A 22,331-nucleotide genomic window follows, 5' to 3' on the forward strand; every position below is an offset into this window, starting at 1 on the left:
TTTACACTGTAACAACACAACTATTCACTGCTAAGGCTTCCTGGCAAATGGAGCTGTAGAGATGAGGCTACGGAACAAGCCAGTACCTGCCACATACCATTGCTGCCAACTTTTGAAGAGTTATGAAGATGGAGACATTACTTTTCAGTCAACCCTCGTATGTTGAATTTAGAACTAGTGTTATGCTCATTGTAAACTTCACCAGAGTTGACATTTCTAAGCCTTCTTCAACATATTCAGTAGCTTTTTCAATCATTTTCTGAGTGTTTCTAAACTGTGCACAGAGCTAAGTTATGTAATGTGACTAACTGTGTATCATCATCTGATGATCTGTTTACCACAGAGTAAACATGCATTTCTTTAACTTCCGTTTTTTGTGTGAGAACACTGTCTATAGGGGTATTATGATCTAGAGTTGTTGGTTTGAAAGAGAGAGATATTATTTTGACAAAATTCATTAATGAACAATGTTTTTTTCTGGAAATAGCAGTTATTATTGCCAGCTTTTTGAACATGTCTCTGCAGGATGTTCTTGAGACCACACTGCAGAGAATTCATATTATATGGTTTTGTACTTGGGGAAACTTCAGCTTGGCTTGACGTATTACCCAAAAAGTAATCCCATATGACATTATGGAATGAAAGTAAGCAAAGAATGCTAGCTTTTTATATTATGTCAGCTCTGAGTGATAACACTTGCATTTCAAATATAGGTTTGTGCAGGCACTTCAGCAGTTCTGCTGTATGTGCTCCCAATCGAATTTATCATCAAGTTGTTATTCGAAGAAATTTGCTCTGTTAACCTCTTTTAACCGCTTACCATACTTTAGATATATACTAGAAGGAAGCCTCTTAAAGTTCTGAACTGCATATAGTTTGTGTGTGTGCGTGTGCCAAGAGCTATTGCTCTCTACCATGTGATTTGCCACATTTTTGAGTCCCTGATCTGAATCTGTAAAAGTTACACTTGTATTATGCAGAAGTACACTGCCAGGAAAAAAAAGTGCGACACCCTCAAGGACTGTGTTCACTGTCATCAGGTTATAATATATGCACAATATGATGTAGTGTTAGTGATTAATTTGTCATGGTCACTGGTGATCATATGGCACTCAGGACACCTCTCTGTGTACCCTCTGTTTTGACTCTGTAGGCATTAACTGTGCTGAGTTTAGAGGTGAAAAGTTTTTGTAACATCCATTCTAGGATACAGTCATGCCCCACTGATGAGTACATACTCATGTTGAACAGCATCAGCCATTTGAATGAGGTCACACTGTGGGCCTGTACATAGTTTGAGAGACGTGTTGATAGGTTGTTGCAGATGATGTGTACAATGAATTGGTGCTGAGTTGTTGCTTTCAACACTTCCATCCCCATAGACCAGGTTATGTACAACTTTGTATTACAGATGCATCATGTGAGCAGTGGTGGCTGACTGATCATCATCCAAAACAAATCTGGGCACATCTTCCATCCCCTGTGTCATCAGGGACCATTGGGAACTGTCTGCATGCAACAGGATTAAGATCATGTGTGCCTCTGGGCAGGTTACCATTGACACCACAACACCACCAAGCAAGGGCTACTCTGGTGTCATGAAAGAATTAAATGGGGAATGGAAAGGTGTTCTGTTGTCTTCAGTGATGAGAAGCGGTTCTGTCTTTATTCGAGTGATGGACCTACACATTTACGGTGTATATCTGGTGAGCTGCCTATTCCAGAATGCATTTGCTCATGACAGACAGGTCCCATTCCAGGCAATACAGTGGGAAAGGTGGCAGCGGACGGGGGGGGGGGGGGGGGGGGGGGGGGGGGGGGGTGTTTCAGTTACAACTGGTGGTCACATCTGATGTTTCTGCAGAGTAAAGTAACCAGTGCCCACAACATTGCACAGGCTATAATCCCCATGCTACTGCCATTTCGTCAACAGGAATACTGATGTGCTTCTTCATCAGGACAGTGAACATCCATATGTGGCTGCTGCGCTGCAATGTGCTCTTCATAGTGTACACTGACTGCCATGGCTAGCAGGATCGCCAGGACTCTGACCAATTGAACACGGATGGGACATGAAGTGGGATCTTACGCGTTCTCGAAGACATGCAAGAACCACTGCTGAATTGCAACTAAAGGCCCAAGATGCAGTCTACTGCAGGACACCATTTGGCACCTTGATGATCATTTTCATGTGAGAATAAATGCCTTTATTGCCATCAGAGAGGGCTAAAGTGTGTTTTGATGTGACTGGACACCTTTTACTTTGAGATGGATGTTCAACTTGGTCCGAAATTGTTATCACATACTCCTAAATGATGAACTACCTGTCACCTCACTTATCAATCAAACGATCTTACCCTTGAGGGTGTTGCACTTTTTTTGGCAGTGTATAACAACTTTGAAGTTATTTGCTATGGTCAAAGGAAAGTCATTAGTGTATACAAGAAAAAGAATGGAGTCTATCATGATACCTTGAAGGATACGCTTAACACAGTGCCACATTAACATACAACCTCATTTCCTACCGAGCGAGGTGGTGCAGTGGCTAGCACACTGGACTCGCATTCGGGAGGACGACGGTTCAATCCCGCGTCCCGCCGTCCTGATTTAGGTTTTCCGTGATTTCCCTAAATTGCTTCAGGCAAATGCCGGGATGGTTCCTTTGAAAGGGCGCGGCCGACTTCCTTCCCCGTCCTTCCCTAATCCGATGAGACCGATGACCTCGCTGTCTGGTCTCTTCCCCCAAAACAACCCATCCCCAATACCCTCATTTCCTGTCATGCAACAGTATAAAGCAGCCCACTGCTTCTTACAACTCACATAACATTAAATTGAGCTGAAAGTCATATTTCTATGTTCCACAATGTTCTACTTTATTTTGTTCTATACCACATGCTACACATTCAATAGTCTGTTACATCATCATCAAACATTCCCAGTGATTGCAGTTCTCCACCATCATCATCTAATATTCTGTGCCTGAAGAAAAATATTGCTTGATGAACACATGAACAAGTTCTAAAATCGAACTGTGAAAGTGTTATGCTCTGAGGAACATGTAACTACTCTGTTGTGCACTGCCTTTTGAAATACTTTTGACAACATTGGAAAAAATTATATTTAGGGTGGTCAGGAAGTCTTAAAATTTAGTTGGGGTGTTGAAAAGTAGGTTGTGCTGAGAAATAATCATAAAAAAATAAAAAAAATATGCTGTGCTGTTTGCTTGTTAATTAGCACTGAAGTCAGACAATCAGGCCATAGTGCATCCAAAATCAAGTGGCCCACCAGAGCTGGTCTCACCAAACATTTTCTGCATTTGGTACCCTAAAGCCAAAGAAGAAAGTGATATAAAAATTGGACATGGGACAGGATCAAACCTGATCAAATGGCTAAGCAGTCTCGTGTACTGTCATCTATGCTATGAGAACAACTGACACAAACTGTACCTGGCAGACTATTTGAATTTGATAGTCCAATGGCCAAATTGGTTAACTTCAATGCTAATTAACTGAAAAACAGTGCAACATAAGACTTATTTCTCAGCACAGCATACTCTGCAGCAACCTTACCAGCTACTTAAGTCAGATTGGGAAAAGACCTGCCTGAAGAGATAAGTTTCATGAAGAATTAAGCACATCGTTGCCTTAGAAGGCACAAATACAAATTACTGTTGGCATTTAAAACTGCATCACCATGAAGACAGCATGTAAGAAACATCGACTGTGGCAAAATTGTGGCCTACCGAGACTGGTTTATAGTTCAATAATACTGCTGTTTGAATTGGGCAGGATCTCTAACTGTAGCTGTGAATATAGAACTGATGGGTTCAGGAGCGTTGTGCACACTGTCAAGCAGGATTTTAGTAGCCCCACATGACTAGTATTCGAAAGACCTGACACATTTTTCATATGGGTGTGCACCATCGAACAGGCCATCATGTACTTTCTGTCAGGAAATAGGCTTGTTTGCAGCAAAACAAGTACCCACCTGGACAGTACGACGATGCTGGGAGCACCACAGAATGTCAGTATGATTACCACTGTTGCAGTATCCCTTGTGTGGCAACATGGAGAGGTACTTGAACAGTGGTGCACCGAACAACAACACTGGACACAGGAGTGGCACCATGTCGTCTTTTCTCCAGTACCAATTCCGATTCACAACCAATGTACCCAAACACGAGAAGGAAAACAAGCACTGTCAGATTGTGATCGTCAATGTCGTACAGGCCGGTCACCACACGGAACGATACAGGATGTAGCTGCATGCACACCACAATTACTAATTTGGACAGCAGCCATTACATTTTTGCTCTGTTACAATCAGTGGCTGTGTAACGTCTTCAGTGTCTTTATGACATTACCTTTCAACAAATAAGGTGAGATCACATGCTGCCTGCACTGTCCTGACCTATCTATTGCCCTGGTCAGCACATTCTCTAGGTCTCTCATGCCTGTGGCCATGGGTCACAAAAAGACTGGAGCACCACCAGTAGTCAGCCATGTATCGCTGATGAATTCTGGGATACTTGCACTTATCTGCCAAGACCAGTCAGATTTGATGCCCACCTGGATTAGGGCCACTGTTGCTGCCAGAGGTGGAATCTCTTCTTTTTTTTTTTTTTTTTTTTTTTTTTTTTGCATCATGTACACCCACAAATCACCTACGTATTTAATCATGTGTTCTGCCTACTTCACTGTATATAGACAATAAAGTAAAATGTCACCATCTTATGTCATTCCTATGGCTGCAATTTTACTGGCCACCAGTATAGTTTTTTTTCTAACACATTTACAAAATCATGTTATTAAGAACTACATCACTTGAATCAACAGGTAGTCATCACTATCACTAAAGGAAAGATGTAAACATTTATTTGGACCATTTTCTACTATAATAAGTGCAAGTAACTCAGCAGCTGTCAAGCAATTTAAGAAGCGATCTCATATCATCATCTTAATATATTATTCATTCACACAAGGAAAATGTGTTGTACCAAGACTTCAGTAAATTTTCCAACTGGCACCTGCAGATCCATCACCATCCTATCAGTAAAGTGAGCAATTGATTCCTCTTATTATTTAAGCGAGAACAGAAAATTTAAAAGTAATACAAAATTATTTTAAAATTACCTCAGATTCATTGAAAGGTGTCATGAGGAAAGATCCCTCCCCACAGCACAGGATCTGGAAACAAAGTGAAATGTATATCTAACAGTTTTTTCAACCTTTTCACTATTTATTGCTAGCTATAAACATCTTTCATTTGCTAGTGATGACATTCTACACAGAAAGAAATATTATGACTATGATGAAGATAGTGGTGATAATGGATGATGATAAGTAAGAGAATACTCTTTTCTACAATGAAGTAATAAAGCAGTGTTCTCGATAAAAGTTTATAGTTCACCAGTATACTAGTAATCTCTCTCATGCTGCTTCTAATGAGAAAAACGCAAAGTAAGATATATCAAGAAATTTACTGATTTGCCACTGTAAAATGAGTGACTACTATTCTGTTGCTTCCATTCTTACATATGCATCTATTGCTGTCTGTGAGACTAGCAACTTACCACTGTATCCCTCAATATAAATCTAATATTCTTCCTTTGACACCTGCTATAACACTGCAAGATTAATCATAACACTGCAAGATTAATCATAACAACTTCTTTGAAGGTGTTATTCCAGAAACTTCCTTTGAGTGTAGATTATCACAGAAAATTTTGCGGACAGTTCTAAAGTAAATTCCATCACAAATGGCACCTCTGGACATCAATGGCAAAAGTGTTTCTTATATTTATGGCATTACAGTTCAGAATAAGTGTGGATTGGAGGTTAAGTGGATAAGCGCCAGTCTTAAAGCACAAATGTCCAGGTTCGCCTGTCCTAGGATATTTTTTGTCACTTGTTACCTCTGGCAATGATTGTTAATAGGGAAAAATGACACAGTAAACATTAAATTGTAGGTCCTCCTACAACTGCCTAGGTAGGTTAGTTGCCAGGTTGGAGGAAGACAAGGGTGATACCAGTTGAAATAGAACCATGCCTAATAAAGTACTGCAGTGTTCCAAAAAATGTTTCAAATGGCTCTGAGCACTATGGGACTTAACATCTGTGGTCATCAGTCCCCTAGAACTTAGAACTACTTAAACCTAACTAACCTAAGGACATCACACACATCCATGCCCGAGGCAGGATTCGAACCTGCGACCGTAGCAGTCGCACGGTTCCGGACTGCGCGCCTAGAACCGCTAGACCACCGCTGCCGGCTGCAGTGTACAAACCAACCTTTGAGTTGAGGACAACTTTGGCTTAATTTTATAGAATGTAGTGACTGCAGTGTACAATGAAAGTACTCAAAATTTATTTGAGGTATGCCACTAGTTTTGTTCACCAATTTCATCTTTCACTAACTACATAAGCGATCAATGTTTTGTCTGTAATAAAATGATAGCCTCAATTTTCTCTTCTTATAGAGGCCTTGGGGCAGTTCTCACAAATGACACTGATGTAACTTGCAGTTGTTTGAGAGTGATTTCTTACAGGGCTCTAAAAGTGCAGTTCAGAAGGATAAATCAGCATTTGTTCTTTTTTGTGGCTTAGTTCCATAAAGATCAGTTGTATCACAAGAAACAAGAGAAGATGAGTGCCTTTCAGCTGCAGCAGATACTGGACAATTCACAGAAAAAACAAAAAGATACTATGAATCTGCAAACCATTCGAGCATAAAAAAATGATATACGAAGATAGCGTAAGATAGCAATGCAGTGACCATGAGAGGTGCCTTCTGAACCAGCAGCCAATACAGTGAATTACAGTAAGTAAATAAAAATATCTCTGATGGGGCTTCTATAGCTGACTTTGTTATAAAAGAGTCTATGCAGTAAAAACTACCTATAACACACTTGACAAGTAAACTGCCATGAAGAAGAGCAGGAAAAGAACACAGCTATAAGAATTTTAGGCACTGTATGAGAAAATGATAAAGGTGTGATAGTGGATGGATGTAAAAGTCCTACAGTTAGTTGGAACTGTATCACTAACTTCAGAGTAACACAGAGGAGGAACCAATGGGATTCACACTTGATACAAGTAGCACTGCCCACCATCAATGTGGGGCTCGCAGAGTGAATTCATGTGGGCCATGACCCTTGTGAGTTACGGTCTGCAAAGGAAGGGGCCCATTCTCACTGATACATCTGATGCAGTCCATTACAATCCATTGGCCAGGAATAATTATGAGTGCTCACCAGTCCACGGACTTGACTTTCCACCTACAGACTCAATTTCGATTGTTGTTCACAGTCGCAGATGACCCGCTTTAACAACCTCAGACTTGTACTTGGTACCACTGACCTACACAACCATGCCACCATGTCATTACAATAATGCATAAACTGAAATGCCCCATTCATGCATGTAAATTTGTAAGCACACAGAATGTTGAAGTTTTCTTAATACATTTGCAACAATTTTGCATAAAATTAACAGTACTTTCATCTTATGACCATTACAATTATGATTTACAAATAACAGATAATAATCCCACAATATAAATGCTACTTTATCTTTTATACACCAAACTTTTCACCGTAAGTCAGTACCTGGGCCTTCAGCCCACTAAACAGAAAAATTATGTACATATCTACCAACCCGGAATAATTAAATACTTTGGGTCCGATTACATACCCTGGGTTTGACTACAGCGGGAGCAAGATTATCAAAACGTGCAGTATCAGAAGCTGGTTCCTCTAGTTCCTAAAACAAAGATTTTGTATCAGTGTATCATCCTACACACATTAAGGAAGGTAATTTATTGCTCCTATGTATTACATTTTAACTTGGATTTTTGTTAGTCACTTTTCTTCAGTAATCCACATATTAATTTTTAAATTGTTTGAAAGAAGTCACTGTCTGCTTCTGCAGTCAAGTCTTTTTTGCAGTGTGCTATTGAGCAACTTGTACTAACGTGTCACTTTCCAGCTGATTGGTCCAATACAAATTAAAATAAATATTTGACAATTAGAAGCGTACAATGACTTCTTTCAAATAATTTATTACATATGTGGAAACATATACCATGAAAATAATTTTTATATGACACCTGCACTGAAATGTGCAAGTGTGTGTGTTTTTTTTTTTTTTTTTTTTTTTTGGGAAACCAAGTATTAGTTACTTTTAGTTAAGAAAAGTTCAGATCTACATGGAACAATGACTTTTAAAAAAAGAGTGGCGTTTTTAATAATCAAGACATGTGAAACAATTGTTTTGTTAAATTATATCACAATTATTTTATGTTATGGTAACTTCTTATTTACCCAATTTATTGCTTCAAACATGCTGACATCAAGTGGATCTCCAACAAGATTGCCTTCTAAATGGGTGAGTGAGTGGCATGTAGCCATTGCTGTTACTAAGTGGCATTTGTAAGGAAGCTTTTTAATGTCAAGAACTGGTTCCACTTCAAATTTTGCATCATTCGAAGGTAAAACACCCCACATATCCAAACCATCTTCTGTCAGGGTTCCTGTCTGAAAATACAAGTTATATTATCAAATTTCAACATAACACACATTAGAAACATGCTGAGAAATCTTGACACATTATGTAGTACAGGGCCTTCACCACATAATCAAAGCAATTTTCTCTAACAGGAAATAGAAACACACAACTACAGACAAAGAAGATCGATAAAGAACACCCTATTAAACAAATATTCAGAACAATTTTCACAACAAGAATTGTGCAAACACAGTCCACTTCCTGGTAAAGATCACCATCGTAAAGTCAAATTTTCACCTCTGTACTAACCAACACGTTTTCAGATCTGTATTTAGGCTGTTGCCTCCTTTTCATGCCACGTTTTTCCTCCACTGCATGTGATATACATCTGTTTTGATGCTATTTCTAAATACAGTACATTCTCAACCTGTCCACGTATGTTTTCACTATGAAAATTACTATGACAACTCAATTCAGTAAATTCCTCATCCGAAACAAGCTGTATCAAAAGTTACCAACCAAACATTAAGGAAGTTTGAGGATAAGTTGCATAGTTGTCAACCTGACACAGAGATGAAATTTTGTTTGGTAAACTGCAGTAACATTAATTAAATGTCGGCTTTATTTGCATGGTGTGAATTGCATTGCTTTTCAAAGTAGTGATGTTGTATCTGTTTTGTTCAAACTGTTAAACTGGAATATTGTAATATCCTACAAATTTTTGTTTTTTACTGTGTAGTACCAACAGAAATTCATCTAAACCAGTTATCCTTTTCATAATATTGTTACATTACATCCTGGATTTTCCATGATGATAATTTCACAGCAAAGATAGGACTTTCTGAAAAGAATCTAGCTTACCCTGTACATCATTTTACTGTTAAGGGTGAAACATGAGCCCACCATTTCATACTAGCAAGACACAGCAGCCAAAGCACTGGGTGAAAGAAGGTGGCTTTGCACTGAAATAGGCAAAATAGATTTTGATAAAAGGAGTATTATCATGAGACAGGTCACAACTATATATTTAAAACGATAGTCAAAAATTATTACTAATTTCCATCATTTAAGGCCATTTTCAGGTTTATTAAATGACAGGTTCAGAAAAGTATTTCTTAAAAAATTAGTTTATTGGGTGCCTAAAAAAATTATGTTTTCACAACCTGTGATTAATCAGATTTGAATATGATCATTAAGTGACAGAAACACGTAGTTATTTGTGACGATCTGCAACTGAGTATGTTAAAATAAATATAAAAACATAGATTTCATTTGCTAAAAAGGTTAGAGCCAATCTTCTTCTTCTTCTTCTTCTTCTTCTTCTTCTTCTTCGGAATGCTAAATACATTCATGTTAACGAATACTTTGAAAAGGGTGAACTAATGTTATAGTCATCATCTTTTTGTCTGAGGGTCTGTTTCAGTGAATAAATAAAATTAATGTGGAAGGAAATTATATATGTCATGATGATCTTGGATGTTGTCTAATGTTTGTGGCCTACGTCCAAAGTATCCCATTCAATTCCTCAATGTTTATCCGCCTTTTAGAGACTGCTGCCAGTTACCAACTCCCGGCTGATTTGACATTCAACTACTCCCAGCCATGTCATAAATCCTCCTATCTCTTCTCTTACTATCTGCCATATTAGCAGCATGAGATTCCGACGGCCTTTCAAGAATGCCATTAGTACGACATCTGGCAGTCCATTGAAAGTCTTCTACATAGTCTTCTAGGGCACAGCCTCCATATATTAGCACCACTTTTACTCCACTGCCATGACATCCTTCAAAAGATGTGTTTTATAGACTTCCTCTGCCATGACCTTCATTAGGTATGAAACTCTGATGGGTTTCCTCATATTTGGGCTCACTGTATGACAACAATAAAAAGAAAAGATTCAAAACACAGTATATGATTGTGTTGTTTCCTGCTTATGTTGGGCTCATTTTCCAGTTCATTCCATTATGCTGACTTCTGCTGGTTGTCACAAATGTTTTCTTAATTTCAACCCAAACTTTTTTTCTCTCACTGGGTTCTAACCATTGCTGGGACATGCCATCCATGTAAAGGCAGGCACTGTAAAGTTCCTGTCAATGAAGGCAATGGCTTTTGTGTTTCCTTATTGGGGCCACACTGATGATGATATGCCAGATACCTGGAATCTACACCAAACTAACAAGGGAACCTCCCCATCGCACCCCCATCAGATTTAGTTACAAGTTGGCACAGTGGATAGGCCTTGATAAACTGAACACAGATCAAATGAGAAAACAGGAAGAAGTTGTGTGGAACTGTGAAAAAATAAGCAAAATATACAAACTGAGTAGCCCATGGGCGATATAGGCAACATCATGGAAACCGTTAACACACGAGCTCTGTGGTCTCGTGGTAGCGTGAGGAGCTGCAGAAGGAGAAGTCCTTAGTTCAAGTCTTCCCATCAGGTGAAAATTTTACTTTCTTTATTTTTGCATAGTGTTTATCTGTCCGTTCGTTCATTGACGTCTCTGTTCACTGTAATAAGTTTAGTGTCTGTGCGATTAGTAGACGAAAGGACGTGCCTCTCCAATGGGAACCGAAAACATTTGATCGCAAGGTCATAGGTCAACCGATTCCTCCACAGGAAAACACATCTGATATATTCTATACGACACTGGTGACGGCATGTGCGTCACATGACAGGAATATGTTGTCGACCCACCTAACTTGTACACTTGGCGAATGGGTAAAAAGATTCTTCTACCTTGCTCGATTTAGGTTTTCTTGTGGATGTGATAATCACTCCCAAAAAAGTGATGAAAACATAAGAGTTTGTCACATAAACTGAAAATAAAATATTAAACTTTTCACTCGATGGAAGATTTGAACCAGGGCCCCTCCGTTCCGCAGCTGCTCACGTTACCACGAGACCACAGCGCTCATGCATTTCCGGCGTCCTTGATGTTGCCTATCTTCCCATGAACTACTCAGTTTGTATTTTTGGTTATTTTTTCACAGTTCCACACAACTTCTTCCTGTTTTCTCAATTGATCTGTGTTCAGTTTTTCAAGGCCTATCCACTGTGTCAACTTATAACTAAATCTGAGGGGGGTGCGATGGGGAGGTTCCCTTGTAAGTGACATAGAATCTGAAACCAAGTATCAGTTCCGACAGTAGGGTCATAAAAAGAACTAACTCTTTACACAGAAAGCACGTTTCTTGAGTACATATGAAAATAGACAAGGAACGAAATCACCTACTTCATCGAAAAGTGCTCCTGTTTACACACACGCACGTGGACATGCGCACACAAAATGTTCATATTAGTCTGCAGCTGGATCAATTCCTTAAACACTATCCTATTGATGCATGTTTAAAATCATGAGCAGCTGACTTAGAGGCATTATCTAGAAGCTTATAGTACCCAATTTTGCCCTGAAGATGCTGGTGATGTACTGCTGTATTTGCTACACAAAACAATTATTTACTATCACTCATCCGCTGTCCATGACTCACAGAGATTGGCTAGAAGTGGGACAAGGCATGCACATCATACCTGAAAGTATCCCTTAAGTGCTCAATAGAACTGTAAATAGGTGACCTGGGTGTCCACAAACACACCCTTTTGTATGTGGAGTATTCCTCAAACTATTTGACAAAACTCAGAACAATGAGACACTGACTTACAGAAGGTCAGATCACATGTGGCATGCTATATACAAACAAAGTGATACCATTTACTAGACAGTACGTTCCTTTATTATTTGATAGTCATTAGACTACATCAGAGATACAAGGGACTCCATCTCATCAAATATAAACATCCCCCACACAAAAACTCTTCTACCTACAATGTGAACACTGCCCTTTTACCTATCAGAATGCATTGCCTTTTGTGAGTTTCAACATACTTGTACTCTGAAATGGCTGTGTACCAATATATCGGGTGATCAAAAAGTCAGTATAAATTTGAAAACTGAATAAATCACGGAATAATGTAGATAGAGAGGTACAAATTGACACACATGCTTGGAATGACATGGGGTTTTATTAGAACCAAAAAAATACTAAAGTTCAAAAAAGTCTGACAGATGGCACTTCATCTGATCAGAATAGCAATAATTAGCATACCAAAGTAAGACAAAACAAAGATGATGTTCTTTACAGGAAATGCTCAATGTGTCCACCATCATTCCTCAACAATAGCTGTAGCTGAGGAATAATGTTGTGAACAGCACTGTAAAGCATGTCCGGAGTTATGGTGAGGCATTGGTGTCAGATGTTGTCTTTCAGCATCCCTAGAGATGTCGGTCAATCACGATACACTTGTGACTTCAGGTAACCCCAAAGCCAATAGTCACACGGACTGAGATCTGGGGACCTGGGAAGCCAAGCATGATGAAAGTAGCGGCTGAGCACACGATCATCACCAAACGATGCGCGCAAGAGATCTTTCACGCGTCTAGCAATATGGGGTGGAGCGCCATCCTGCATAAACATCATACGTTCCACCAGGTGTTTATTAGCCAGGCTGGGGATGATGCGATTCTGTAACATATCTGCGTACCTCTCACCCGTCACGGTAGCAGTTACAAAACCAGAATCACGCATTTCCTCAAAGAAAAAAGGCCCGATAACGGTAGATGTGGTAAATCCAACACATACCGTGACTTTCTCATCGTGCAATGGAGTTTCCACCACAGTTCTAGGATTTTCGGTAGCCCAAATTCTGCAGTTCCACCTATTTTTATTCCACTGCAAATGAGTGTATAGTCAAGTACGAATACTGTCTAGTATTAATATATCAGCAAAGTCTTAATTAGACAAATAACCTCAAGTCTGTTGACTAGACACACATTATGGACATTTAGCAATGGTCTATTACCTATGATGGAAACCCAGTTCTAAGCAAAGAAGGGAAAGCAGAAAGGTGGAAGGAGTATATAGAGGGTCTGTACAAGAGGGATGTACTTAAGACAATATTATGGAAATGGAAGAGGATGTAGATGAAGATGAAATGGGAGATATGAATACTGCGTGAAAAGTCTGACAGAGCACTGAAAGACCTGAGTCGAAACAGGCCCCCCAGAGTAGATAACATTCCATTAGAACTACTGACAGCCTTGGCAGAACCAGTCCTGACAAAACTCTACCATCTGGTGAGCAAGATGTATGAGACAGGCGAAATACCCTCAGACTTCAAGAAAAATATAATAATTCCAATCCCAAAGAAAGCAGGTGTTGACAGATGTGAAAATTACCGAACTATCAGTTTAATAAGCCACAGCTGCAAAATACTAACACGAATTCTTTACAGACGAATGGAAAAACTGATAGAAGCCGTCCTCGGGGAAGATCAGTTTGGATTTCATAGAAACGTTGGAACACGTTCGGCAATACTGACTTTACGATTTATCTTAGAAGAAAGATTAAGGAAAGGCAATCCTACATTTCTAGTATTTGTAGACTTAGAGAAAGCTTTTGACAATGTTGATTGGAATATTCTCTTTCAAATTCTGAAGGTGGCAGGGGTAAAATACAGGGAGCGAAAGGCTATTTACAATTTGTACAGAAACCAGATGGCAGTTATAAGAGTCGAGGGGTATGAAAGGGAAACAGTGGTTGGGAAGGGAGTGAGACAGGGTTGTAGCCTATCCCCGATGTTATTCAATCTGTATATTGAGCAAGCAGTAAAGGAAACAAAAGAAAATTTTGGAGTAGGTATTGAAATCCATGGAGAAGAAATAAAAACTTTGAGGTTTGCCAATGACATTGTAATTCTGTCAGAGACAGCAAAGGACTTGGAAGAGCAGTTGAACGGAATGGACAGTGTCTTGAAAGGAGGGTATAAGACGAACATCAACAAAAGCAAAACGGGGATAATGGAATGTAGTTGAATTAAGTCGGGTGATGCTGACGGAATTAGGTTAGGAAATGAGACACTGAAAGTAGTAAAGGAATTTTGCTATTTGGGGAGCAAAGTAACTGATGATGGTCGAAGTAGAGAGGATATAAAATGTAGACTGGCAATGGCAAGGACAGTGTTTCTGAAGAAGAAAAATTTGTTAACATCTAGTATAGATTTAAATGTCAGGAAGTCGTTTCTGAAAGTATTTGTATGGAGTGTAGCCATGTATGGAAGTGAAACGGGGACGATAAATAGTTTAGACAAGAAGAGAATAGAAGATTTCGAAATGTGGTGCTACAGAAGAATGCTGAAGATTAGATGGGTAGATCACATAACTAATGAGGAGGTATTGAATAGAATCGGGGAGAAGAGGAGCTTGTGGCACAACTTGACTAGAAGAAGGGATCGGTTGGTAGGACATGTTCTGAGACATTGAGGGAACACCAATTTAGCATTGGAGGGCAGCGTGGAGGGTAAAAATGGTAGAGGGAGACCAAGAGATGAATACACTAAGCAGATTCAGAAGGATGTAGGCTGCAGTAGGTACTGGGAGATGAAGAAGCTTGCACAGGATAGAGTAGATGGAGAGCTGCATCAAACCAGTCTCATGACTGAAGACAACAACAACTATTACCTATAAAAATAATTACTGATTGAGAGGCAATTATGCTGTAACTAACGGCATGTAAAAAATAGATATCATCCTGTGTACTACAATCTGTGGCCCACTTATCAAATGTTAATCTTTGATAGGTTGTCAAATAACAATAGGTCATCTATCGTAATGAATTCCTTTAGCAGTGAATAAATAAACAGTTTAGAAAAATGGAAAGTACAAGATCTAATAACAACAACATGAAAAGGATAGATTGCTATATTGCTATTCACCACATAGAGGATGTGTTGAGCTGATACAGTTAAAAGACTGCTAAACATTTAAGCTTTCGGACAAAAAATCCTCCTTCCAAAACAGAAAAAAAAACATCAACACAACATAAAACAAACAAACACACACACACACACACACACACACACACACACACACACACACACACACACACACACACACACAAACAAACAAACAAACAAACAAAACAAACGTGCGCGCGCGGCTACTGTCTCCTTCGGCTGCTAGGGACCCAGTAGCCGGAGACAGAACCGCGGGTGCGAGCGCGCGTGCGCGCGCGTGCGTGTGTGTGTGTGTGTGTGTGTGTGTGTGTGTGTGTGTGTGTGTGTGTGTGTGTGTGTTTGATTGTTTTCTATGGACTTTACTGCGCGAAAGTTTGTGTCTAGCAGTCTTCTAATTGTGCCTGTTTGCAACTCAGTGTACCCTCTAAGTAGTGAGTGGCAATTAGCCTTTTCATACGATTGCAGTTTAGAAAAGACACACTTACTAAATTATGATAGCTGTTTTTATTGATGGTGATAACACCTATTGCAAGATGAATGGAAGTTTAGGTTTAATGTCCTATTGAAGTTGGAAAATTGCCTTGTCATTTTGCAAATGAGCTATGACAGCATTTAACTAACACAATTTGGGGAAACCATGGATAAAACATATCTGGATGATTGGACAGGTATTTGAGTCCTGTCATCCCCATTGTGTGTACATTGCCCTATGCAATACATCACATTGCTCTCTACTTTCATTAAACTGTCAAAGTTATACTGCTAATGAGAATCAAATAGTTTCATCACAATCATGCAACCAATAGTCACTGTTCACAATTTTTACATTCAACTGAGATCTGTGCCAATTTTAACCTCAGTTTTTCTGGAAATAATGGTTATCTGGGGATTTTTGCAATTAGCTTTATAGCAATGTAAAATTCAAAAACAAACTGAAAAAGTTTCTACTTGATAACTCCTATCCCATACAAGAATTTGTATAACTGCAATGTGTAACAAGTGGTGAGTAGAAATTACTGACTTCTGTATGTTAAAAAAATTCTTATAAATGTTCAACATGTACCCATACTTGTAAATTAATTTGTGATGTTAATGTAAAATAACTTGTTCCACATCATTACGATTTATCATGCAAAATGATCCACAGGACATGAAACTAACTAACTGATAAAGTTTTTTTTTCAGTAAGTGGTGCTCCATAGCTTGGAAGAGTTCACTGAAATTCGTACTGAACCACCAACAGCTGCTACAATAAATAACTTTATTTGTGCAATGAGTTTCAACTGTGACACATCACCATCATTATAAAATTCTGTATGAACTTAGTATTTATGTATGGTTGCAGCCACAATGTCTACAAATTTACAACCTGATGCAACACACATGAAAAATTTAACCTTGACTGGGAATTATAGAGCTGCTCTAGTGTGATGACTGAGTCATGACATAGCAGAAAAATTTCTGATGATTTATGTACAATATTCTAAGAATAATGATGGTGATGTTATACATCTGTATCCAGTGCCAAGATTACAAAGGTATTTTTTGGATGTTAAGTTTCTAGCCGAACACAAATATCGAGAAGATAAACCTTTTTCGCATGTGAGAATGATCAGTTGCAATTGACAGTGGTTGCAAAAATAAAGTGATTCATCATAGGAGCTGTTGTTGGTGTAACGTGTGTGATGAATAAATCAATAGAAGACTCATATGCAAAAAACTAAAGGCAGCTGATTGTACATACTTTCAATGAAATAATTTCACAATGGAAGATTATGATATGGTAAATTAGAGCTCCAACTACATTACAGTGTTTAGCATTTATAAAATTATATAAACTGAGGCAAAAAATAGTATTACATCATACAAAATAAAATAAAAGAAGAAAATTTTTTATAGAGGTGTTGGAGTCTCTTTAATTTCTATTGTATTATAAATAACTATCTTTATATGATGATTTTACATGCTTATTTCAGCTTTTAGACTTTCAAGCCTACAGTTTTCTTGTTAGGTGTCTCAATAATAAAATAAACATTTAATTTGTCTGAAGAATTCTTTCTTGATCTTTTGTATTTCGTTCTCCACTTTTCTGGCACATTCTTTAATTTCGTTGCCAAAATATTATCAGCAATAAAACTGAACACACTTGAATATTCAAGATACACAAACTACAGGAAGGAATAATACAGCCCCTAATATCATACAGTAAAACTACAACTCCAACGACAAAATTATGTAGGTTACTCCAGGGTATCTTCTAAGTATTTTGGTGTAAGGGACTTAGGCTGTCTGGTGGTCCATTACAGAGTAATATGTAACTATGATTTATTCAATTTGTTACCAGAATTATTTTTGTTTTTGCGAAAATATTTTCACACCACTGAAAAAGCAAATACCAACACAGATATACCTCCGCCACGCACCGTATGGTGGATTGTGGAGTATGTATGTAGATGTAGATAACAAATAGATCTGGTTATTAGTAAGCGCCAATGTAACCACACAAAAATGCTGTGTTGTTGTTGTCATAGGTGTGGGAACAGCTCAGTACTGCACGGTCATGCCACTTTTCCACTCCATTCAGTGAATCAATACACGAGACACACATTGGCTGATTCTTCATCAGTAAACCTATCCATACTGCCATTATCACTGTTAATGTACAACTAACGTTGTCAGGAAAACAAACATGAGACAGGACTGAGCAGTACTGAATGCAGGCTTGAGCAGCAAGTGTAAAATAGGCATCACTGTTGTCAACAGCTAGTACTGTGAATGAATGGAACAAGTTTGTTTCCAAACAAGACACACAGTGCATAATGTCAACATCTGCACAGTCATGCAGATATTTTCAAAGCAATACTGGTATACAGGGTAAGAAATCAAACAAAATGTAATTAAACTGTAATGAGCCACCAGAGACCACAGGTCCCTTATATCAAAATACTTGGAAAAAATCCGTGAAGAATCTCTAAAATTTTGTGGTAGACTTCTGGTTCATCATGTACATTGAAAAAAATTAACTGGTATGAAACTTTACACAGTGTATTCAGCACTATCTATTGATTCTTTACAATGCAGCAGCACTACTGATACTGCAAAACCACAGATATCCATGCAGCCCTTGGATATCACTCACCAGGAGGCAGCATGCCACCATGTGGGAAAAAGGCAAAGATTTCATAGAGCATGATCAATCATTGTGTACCACAGATAAAAGACATGCAGCACAGCATACCAGCCACTTGTGTTGCTATGCTTGCTCACTGCCTGCCTCTGAGATTGCTTTAACAATGACAAAGACTGCTACACTACACCAGCTTTACTCACAAACTCTACCTGGATTAATGGCGATTTTGCTACTGACAAATCTAGGCTAAAAACAGGTTTTCAACGAGAACAGATTCTCATTACTCTGCTGAGTGACAATCAGCAGTAGCCGACCGAGACAGACACAAAAACAGGGAAGTAACCGATATTGTGTCATTTACGAGTTCCTAACAACGAGAGAATTTTATTGTATCATCTGTGTGCTTTAATAGTGTAGTTTCTTGAGTTTCTGCGTGTAAATTTAATATCCAATAGCCACAGTTGTCGCATTTTCGTCTGCGTCGGAAAGTAAACGAATTTTGTGACATATTACAAGTTCCTAATCAGGGGCAAATTATTTAGTTTCACCTGAGTGCTTCGGTAGTTAGGTTTTAGAATATCTGCGTATTACTAGACACAGTTTGTGCATTTCCATCAGGGTCTAGAGTTGTGCATCACGTGTCGATAGTCCATTTATCTGCCTAGTTTAGTTTTCCACGGTCTTTAGTATGGACAGGGACTGCGATTGTTGTGTGCAGATGCGAGCCGAGTTGGTGACACTTCGCTCTCAGCTTCAGGCTGTGAGGGCTTCGGTTACACAGCTTGAGGCTGCAGTGGATGGGCACCACTGTTGTGGGCCGGCTGTGGGAATCCAATGGACGTCCAGCACGTCAGAGTCCTCCGATCGGTCCTCACTGGTGGCCAACCCAGTTACTGCTCGCACTGAGGTTGACCCTTCACCTGTGGTAGAGTGGGAGGTCACCCCGGGGCGAAGAAGGCGGTGAAAAACTTCCCAGGCAGCCGCACGTAAGACCTCCCCGGTTTGTCTGACAAACAGGTTCCAGGTGCCGTCTGTGACTGACACTGTCGGTGAGCCAGATGCTGTCACCTGTCCTGTTTCAGAGGAAGCCACTCCACCTGCAAGATCCGTGCAATCGCAGAGGGTGTGATTATTGGTAGTTCGGAGCTCCTTAGGGGCTTGGCTGACAAGAAGGGTAAGAAAACCAATGTGCACTCTGTACCAATGATGTGTGTCACTTTGGATCAGAAGAGATTTCTCTGGTTTCGAGTGGCTAACAGAAGTGGTAAAGGCTGCCAGTCTTGCTTGCAAGATGAAAGCAGAGCTGACCATTTGCAGCATAGTCAACAGGACCGATTGCGGACCTCTGGTACAGAGCTGAGTGGAGGGTCTGAATCAGAGGCTCAGACGATTCTCTGACCATGTAAGCTGCAGATTCGTCAACTTGCACCAAAGGGTGGTTGGGTTTCAGGTTCTGCTGAATAGGTCAGGTGTCCGCTATATGCAGGAGGTGGTTACACAGGTAGCAGGGGCTGTGTGGCATGGACTGGGTGGTTTTTTAGGTTAGAGGGTCTCGGGAAAACACAAGAAGGGCTTCAGTCACAAAGGGTGCAGGCTAAACACAAGAAGAACGTAGATACAGGAACCATTGGTATAAGAGTTGTAAATTGTCGTAGCTGTATTGGGAAAGTGCCAGAGCTCCAAGCACTAATAGAAATCACTGATGCTCAAATCGTTATAGGGTAAAGCTGGATATAAGTTCAGCTGAAATTTTTGCGAAGAACCTAACAGCGTTCTGAAAGGACAGGCTAAACACGGTTGGCGGTGGCGTGTTTGTTGGTGTCAGAAGTAGTTTACCTTGTTGCCAAATTGAAGTAGAAACTTCCTGTGAGTTAGTATGGGCAGAGGTCATTGTTGGCAACCGGAATAAAATAATAATTGGATCCTTTTACCAAACTCCCAATTCAGATGATACAGTTGCTGAAAGGTTCAAAGAAAACTTGAGTTTGATTTCAAACACCTACCCGACTCATACGATAATAGTTGGTGGTGCCTTTAATTTACCCTCAATATGTTGGCAAAAATACATGTTTAATTCTGGAGGTACGCATAAAATATCATCCGAAATTGTGCTAAACGCATTCTCTGGAAATTATTTTAAGAAGTTAGTTCATGAGCCCATGCGAATAGTAAACGGTTGTGAAAACACACTTGACCTCTTAGCAACAAATAATCCTGAGTTAATAACGAGCATCAAAACCGATTCAGGGATTAGTGAACATAGGGCTGTCGTAGCAAGATTGAATACTGTAATCCCCAAATCCTCAAAAAATAAGGGAAAAATATACCTATTCAAAAAAGCATATAAAAATTCACTTGATGCCTTCCTGAGAGAGAATCTCCACTCATTCCAAATTAATAATGTAAGTGTAGACCAAATGTGGCTTAAATTCAAAGAAATAGTATCGGCAGCAATTGAGAGATTTATACCAAATAAATTAACAAACAACGGAGCTGATCCTCCTTGGTACACAAAACGGGTTAGAACACTATTTCAGAAACAACGAAACAAACATGCCAAATTTAAACAGACGCAAAATCCCCAAGATTGGCGATCTTTTACAGAAGCTCGAAATTTAGCGTGGACTTCAATGCGAGATGGCTATAACAGTGTCCACAATGAAACTTGGTCTCGAAACCTGGCAGAAACTCCAAAGAGATTCTGGTTGTATGTGAAGCATGGTAGCAGCAAGAAACAATCAATGCCTTGTCTGCATGATAGAAATGGAGATATTATTGAAGACAGTGCTGCCAAAGCAGAGTTACAAAACACAGCCTTCTGAAATGCCTTCACAAAAGAAGGTGAAGTAAATATTCCAGAATTCGAATTGAGGACAGATGCCAACACGAGTAACGTAGAAGTAACTATCCTCGGAGTAGTGAAGCAACTTAAATCACTTAGTAAAAGCAAGTCTTCTGGCCCAGACTGTATACCAATTACGTTCCTTTCAGAGTATGCTGATGCAGTAGCCCCATACTTAACAATAATATACAACTGTTCGCTCGACGAAAGATCCGTACCCAAAGACTGGAAAGTTGAACAGTTCACACCAATAATCAAGAAAGGTAGTAGGAGTAATCCACTAAATTACAGGCCCATATCATTAACGTGGATATGCAGCGGGATTGTAGAACATATATTGTGTTTGAACATTATGAATTACCTAGAAGAAAATGGTCTATTGACACACAGTCAACATGAGTTTAGAAAGCATCGTTCCTGTGAAACACAACTAGCTCTTTATTCACATGACGTGTTGAGTGCTTTTGACATGGGATTTCAGATTGATTCCGTATTTCTGGATTTCCGGAAGGCTTTTGACACTGTACCACACAAGCAGTTCATAGTGAAATTGCGTGCTTATGGAATATCGTCTCAGTTATGTGACTGGATTTGTGATCTCCTGTCAGAGGGGTCACAGTTTGTAGTGATTGATGGAAAGTCATTGAGTAAAACAGAAGTGATTTCTGGCGTTCCCCAAGGTGGTGTTATAGGCCCTTTGCTGTTCCTTATCTATATAAACGATTTTGGAGACAATCTGAGCAGCCGTCTTTGGTTGTTTGCAGATGACACTGTCGTTTATCCACTAATTAAAAAAAAAAAAAAAAAAAAAAAAAAAAAAAAAAAAAAAAAAAAAAAAACAGCAAGATAAAAACAAACTGCAAAAAAATTTAGAAAAGATATCTGAATGGCGCGAAAAGTGGCAATTGACCCTAAATACCAAAAAGTGTGAGGTCATCCACATGAGTGCTAAAACGAATTCGTTAAAGTTTGGTTACATGATAAATCAGTCTAATCTAAAAGCCGTAAATTCAACTAAATACCTAGGTATTACAATTACGAACAACTTAAATTGGAAGGAAT

General features: G+C 39.2%; 1 protein-coding gene across 1 annotated transcript in view; it reads right to left on the reverse strand.

Moving 5' to 3' along the window:
* The window catches only part of LOC124723027 (polyamine-transporting ATPase 13A3-like), a 288,432-nt gene that overhangs the window by 97,064 nt on the left and 169,037 nt on the right, over positions 1 to 22,331 (reverse strand). Inside the window, exons 9-11 of the mRNA XM_047248200.1 lie at positions 8,321 to 8,533; positions 7,692 to 7,760; positions 5,133 to 5,186 (exon numbers count right to left, since the gene is read on the reverse strand). Coding sequence (XP_047104156.1) covers positions 5,133 to 5,186; positions 7,692 to 7,760; positions 8,321 to 8,533 — 336 coding nt within the window. The remainder of the gene's footprint in view (positions 1 to 5,132; positions 5,187 to 7,691; positions 7,761 to 8,320; positions 8,534 to 22,331) is intronic.

The sequence above is a fragment of the Schistocerca piceifrons genome, chromosome X (genome assembly GCF_021461385.2).
Source record: "Schistocerca piceifrons isolate TAMUIC-IGC-003096 chromosome X, iqSchPice1.1, whole genome shotgun sequence".
Classification (NCBI taxonomy): domain Eukaryota; kingdom Metazoa; phylum Arthropoda; class Insecta; order Orthoptera; family Acrididae; genus Schistocerca; species Schistocerca piceifrons.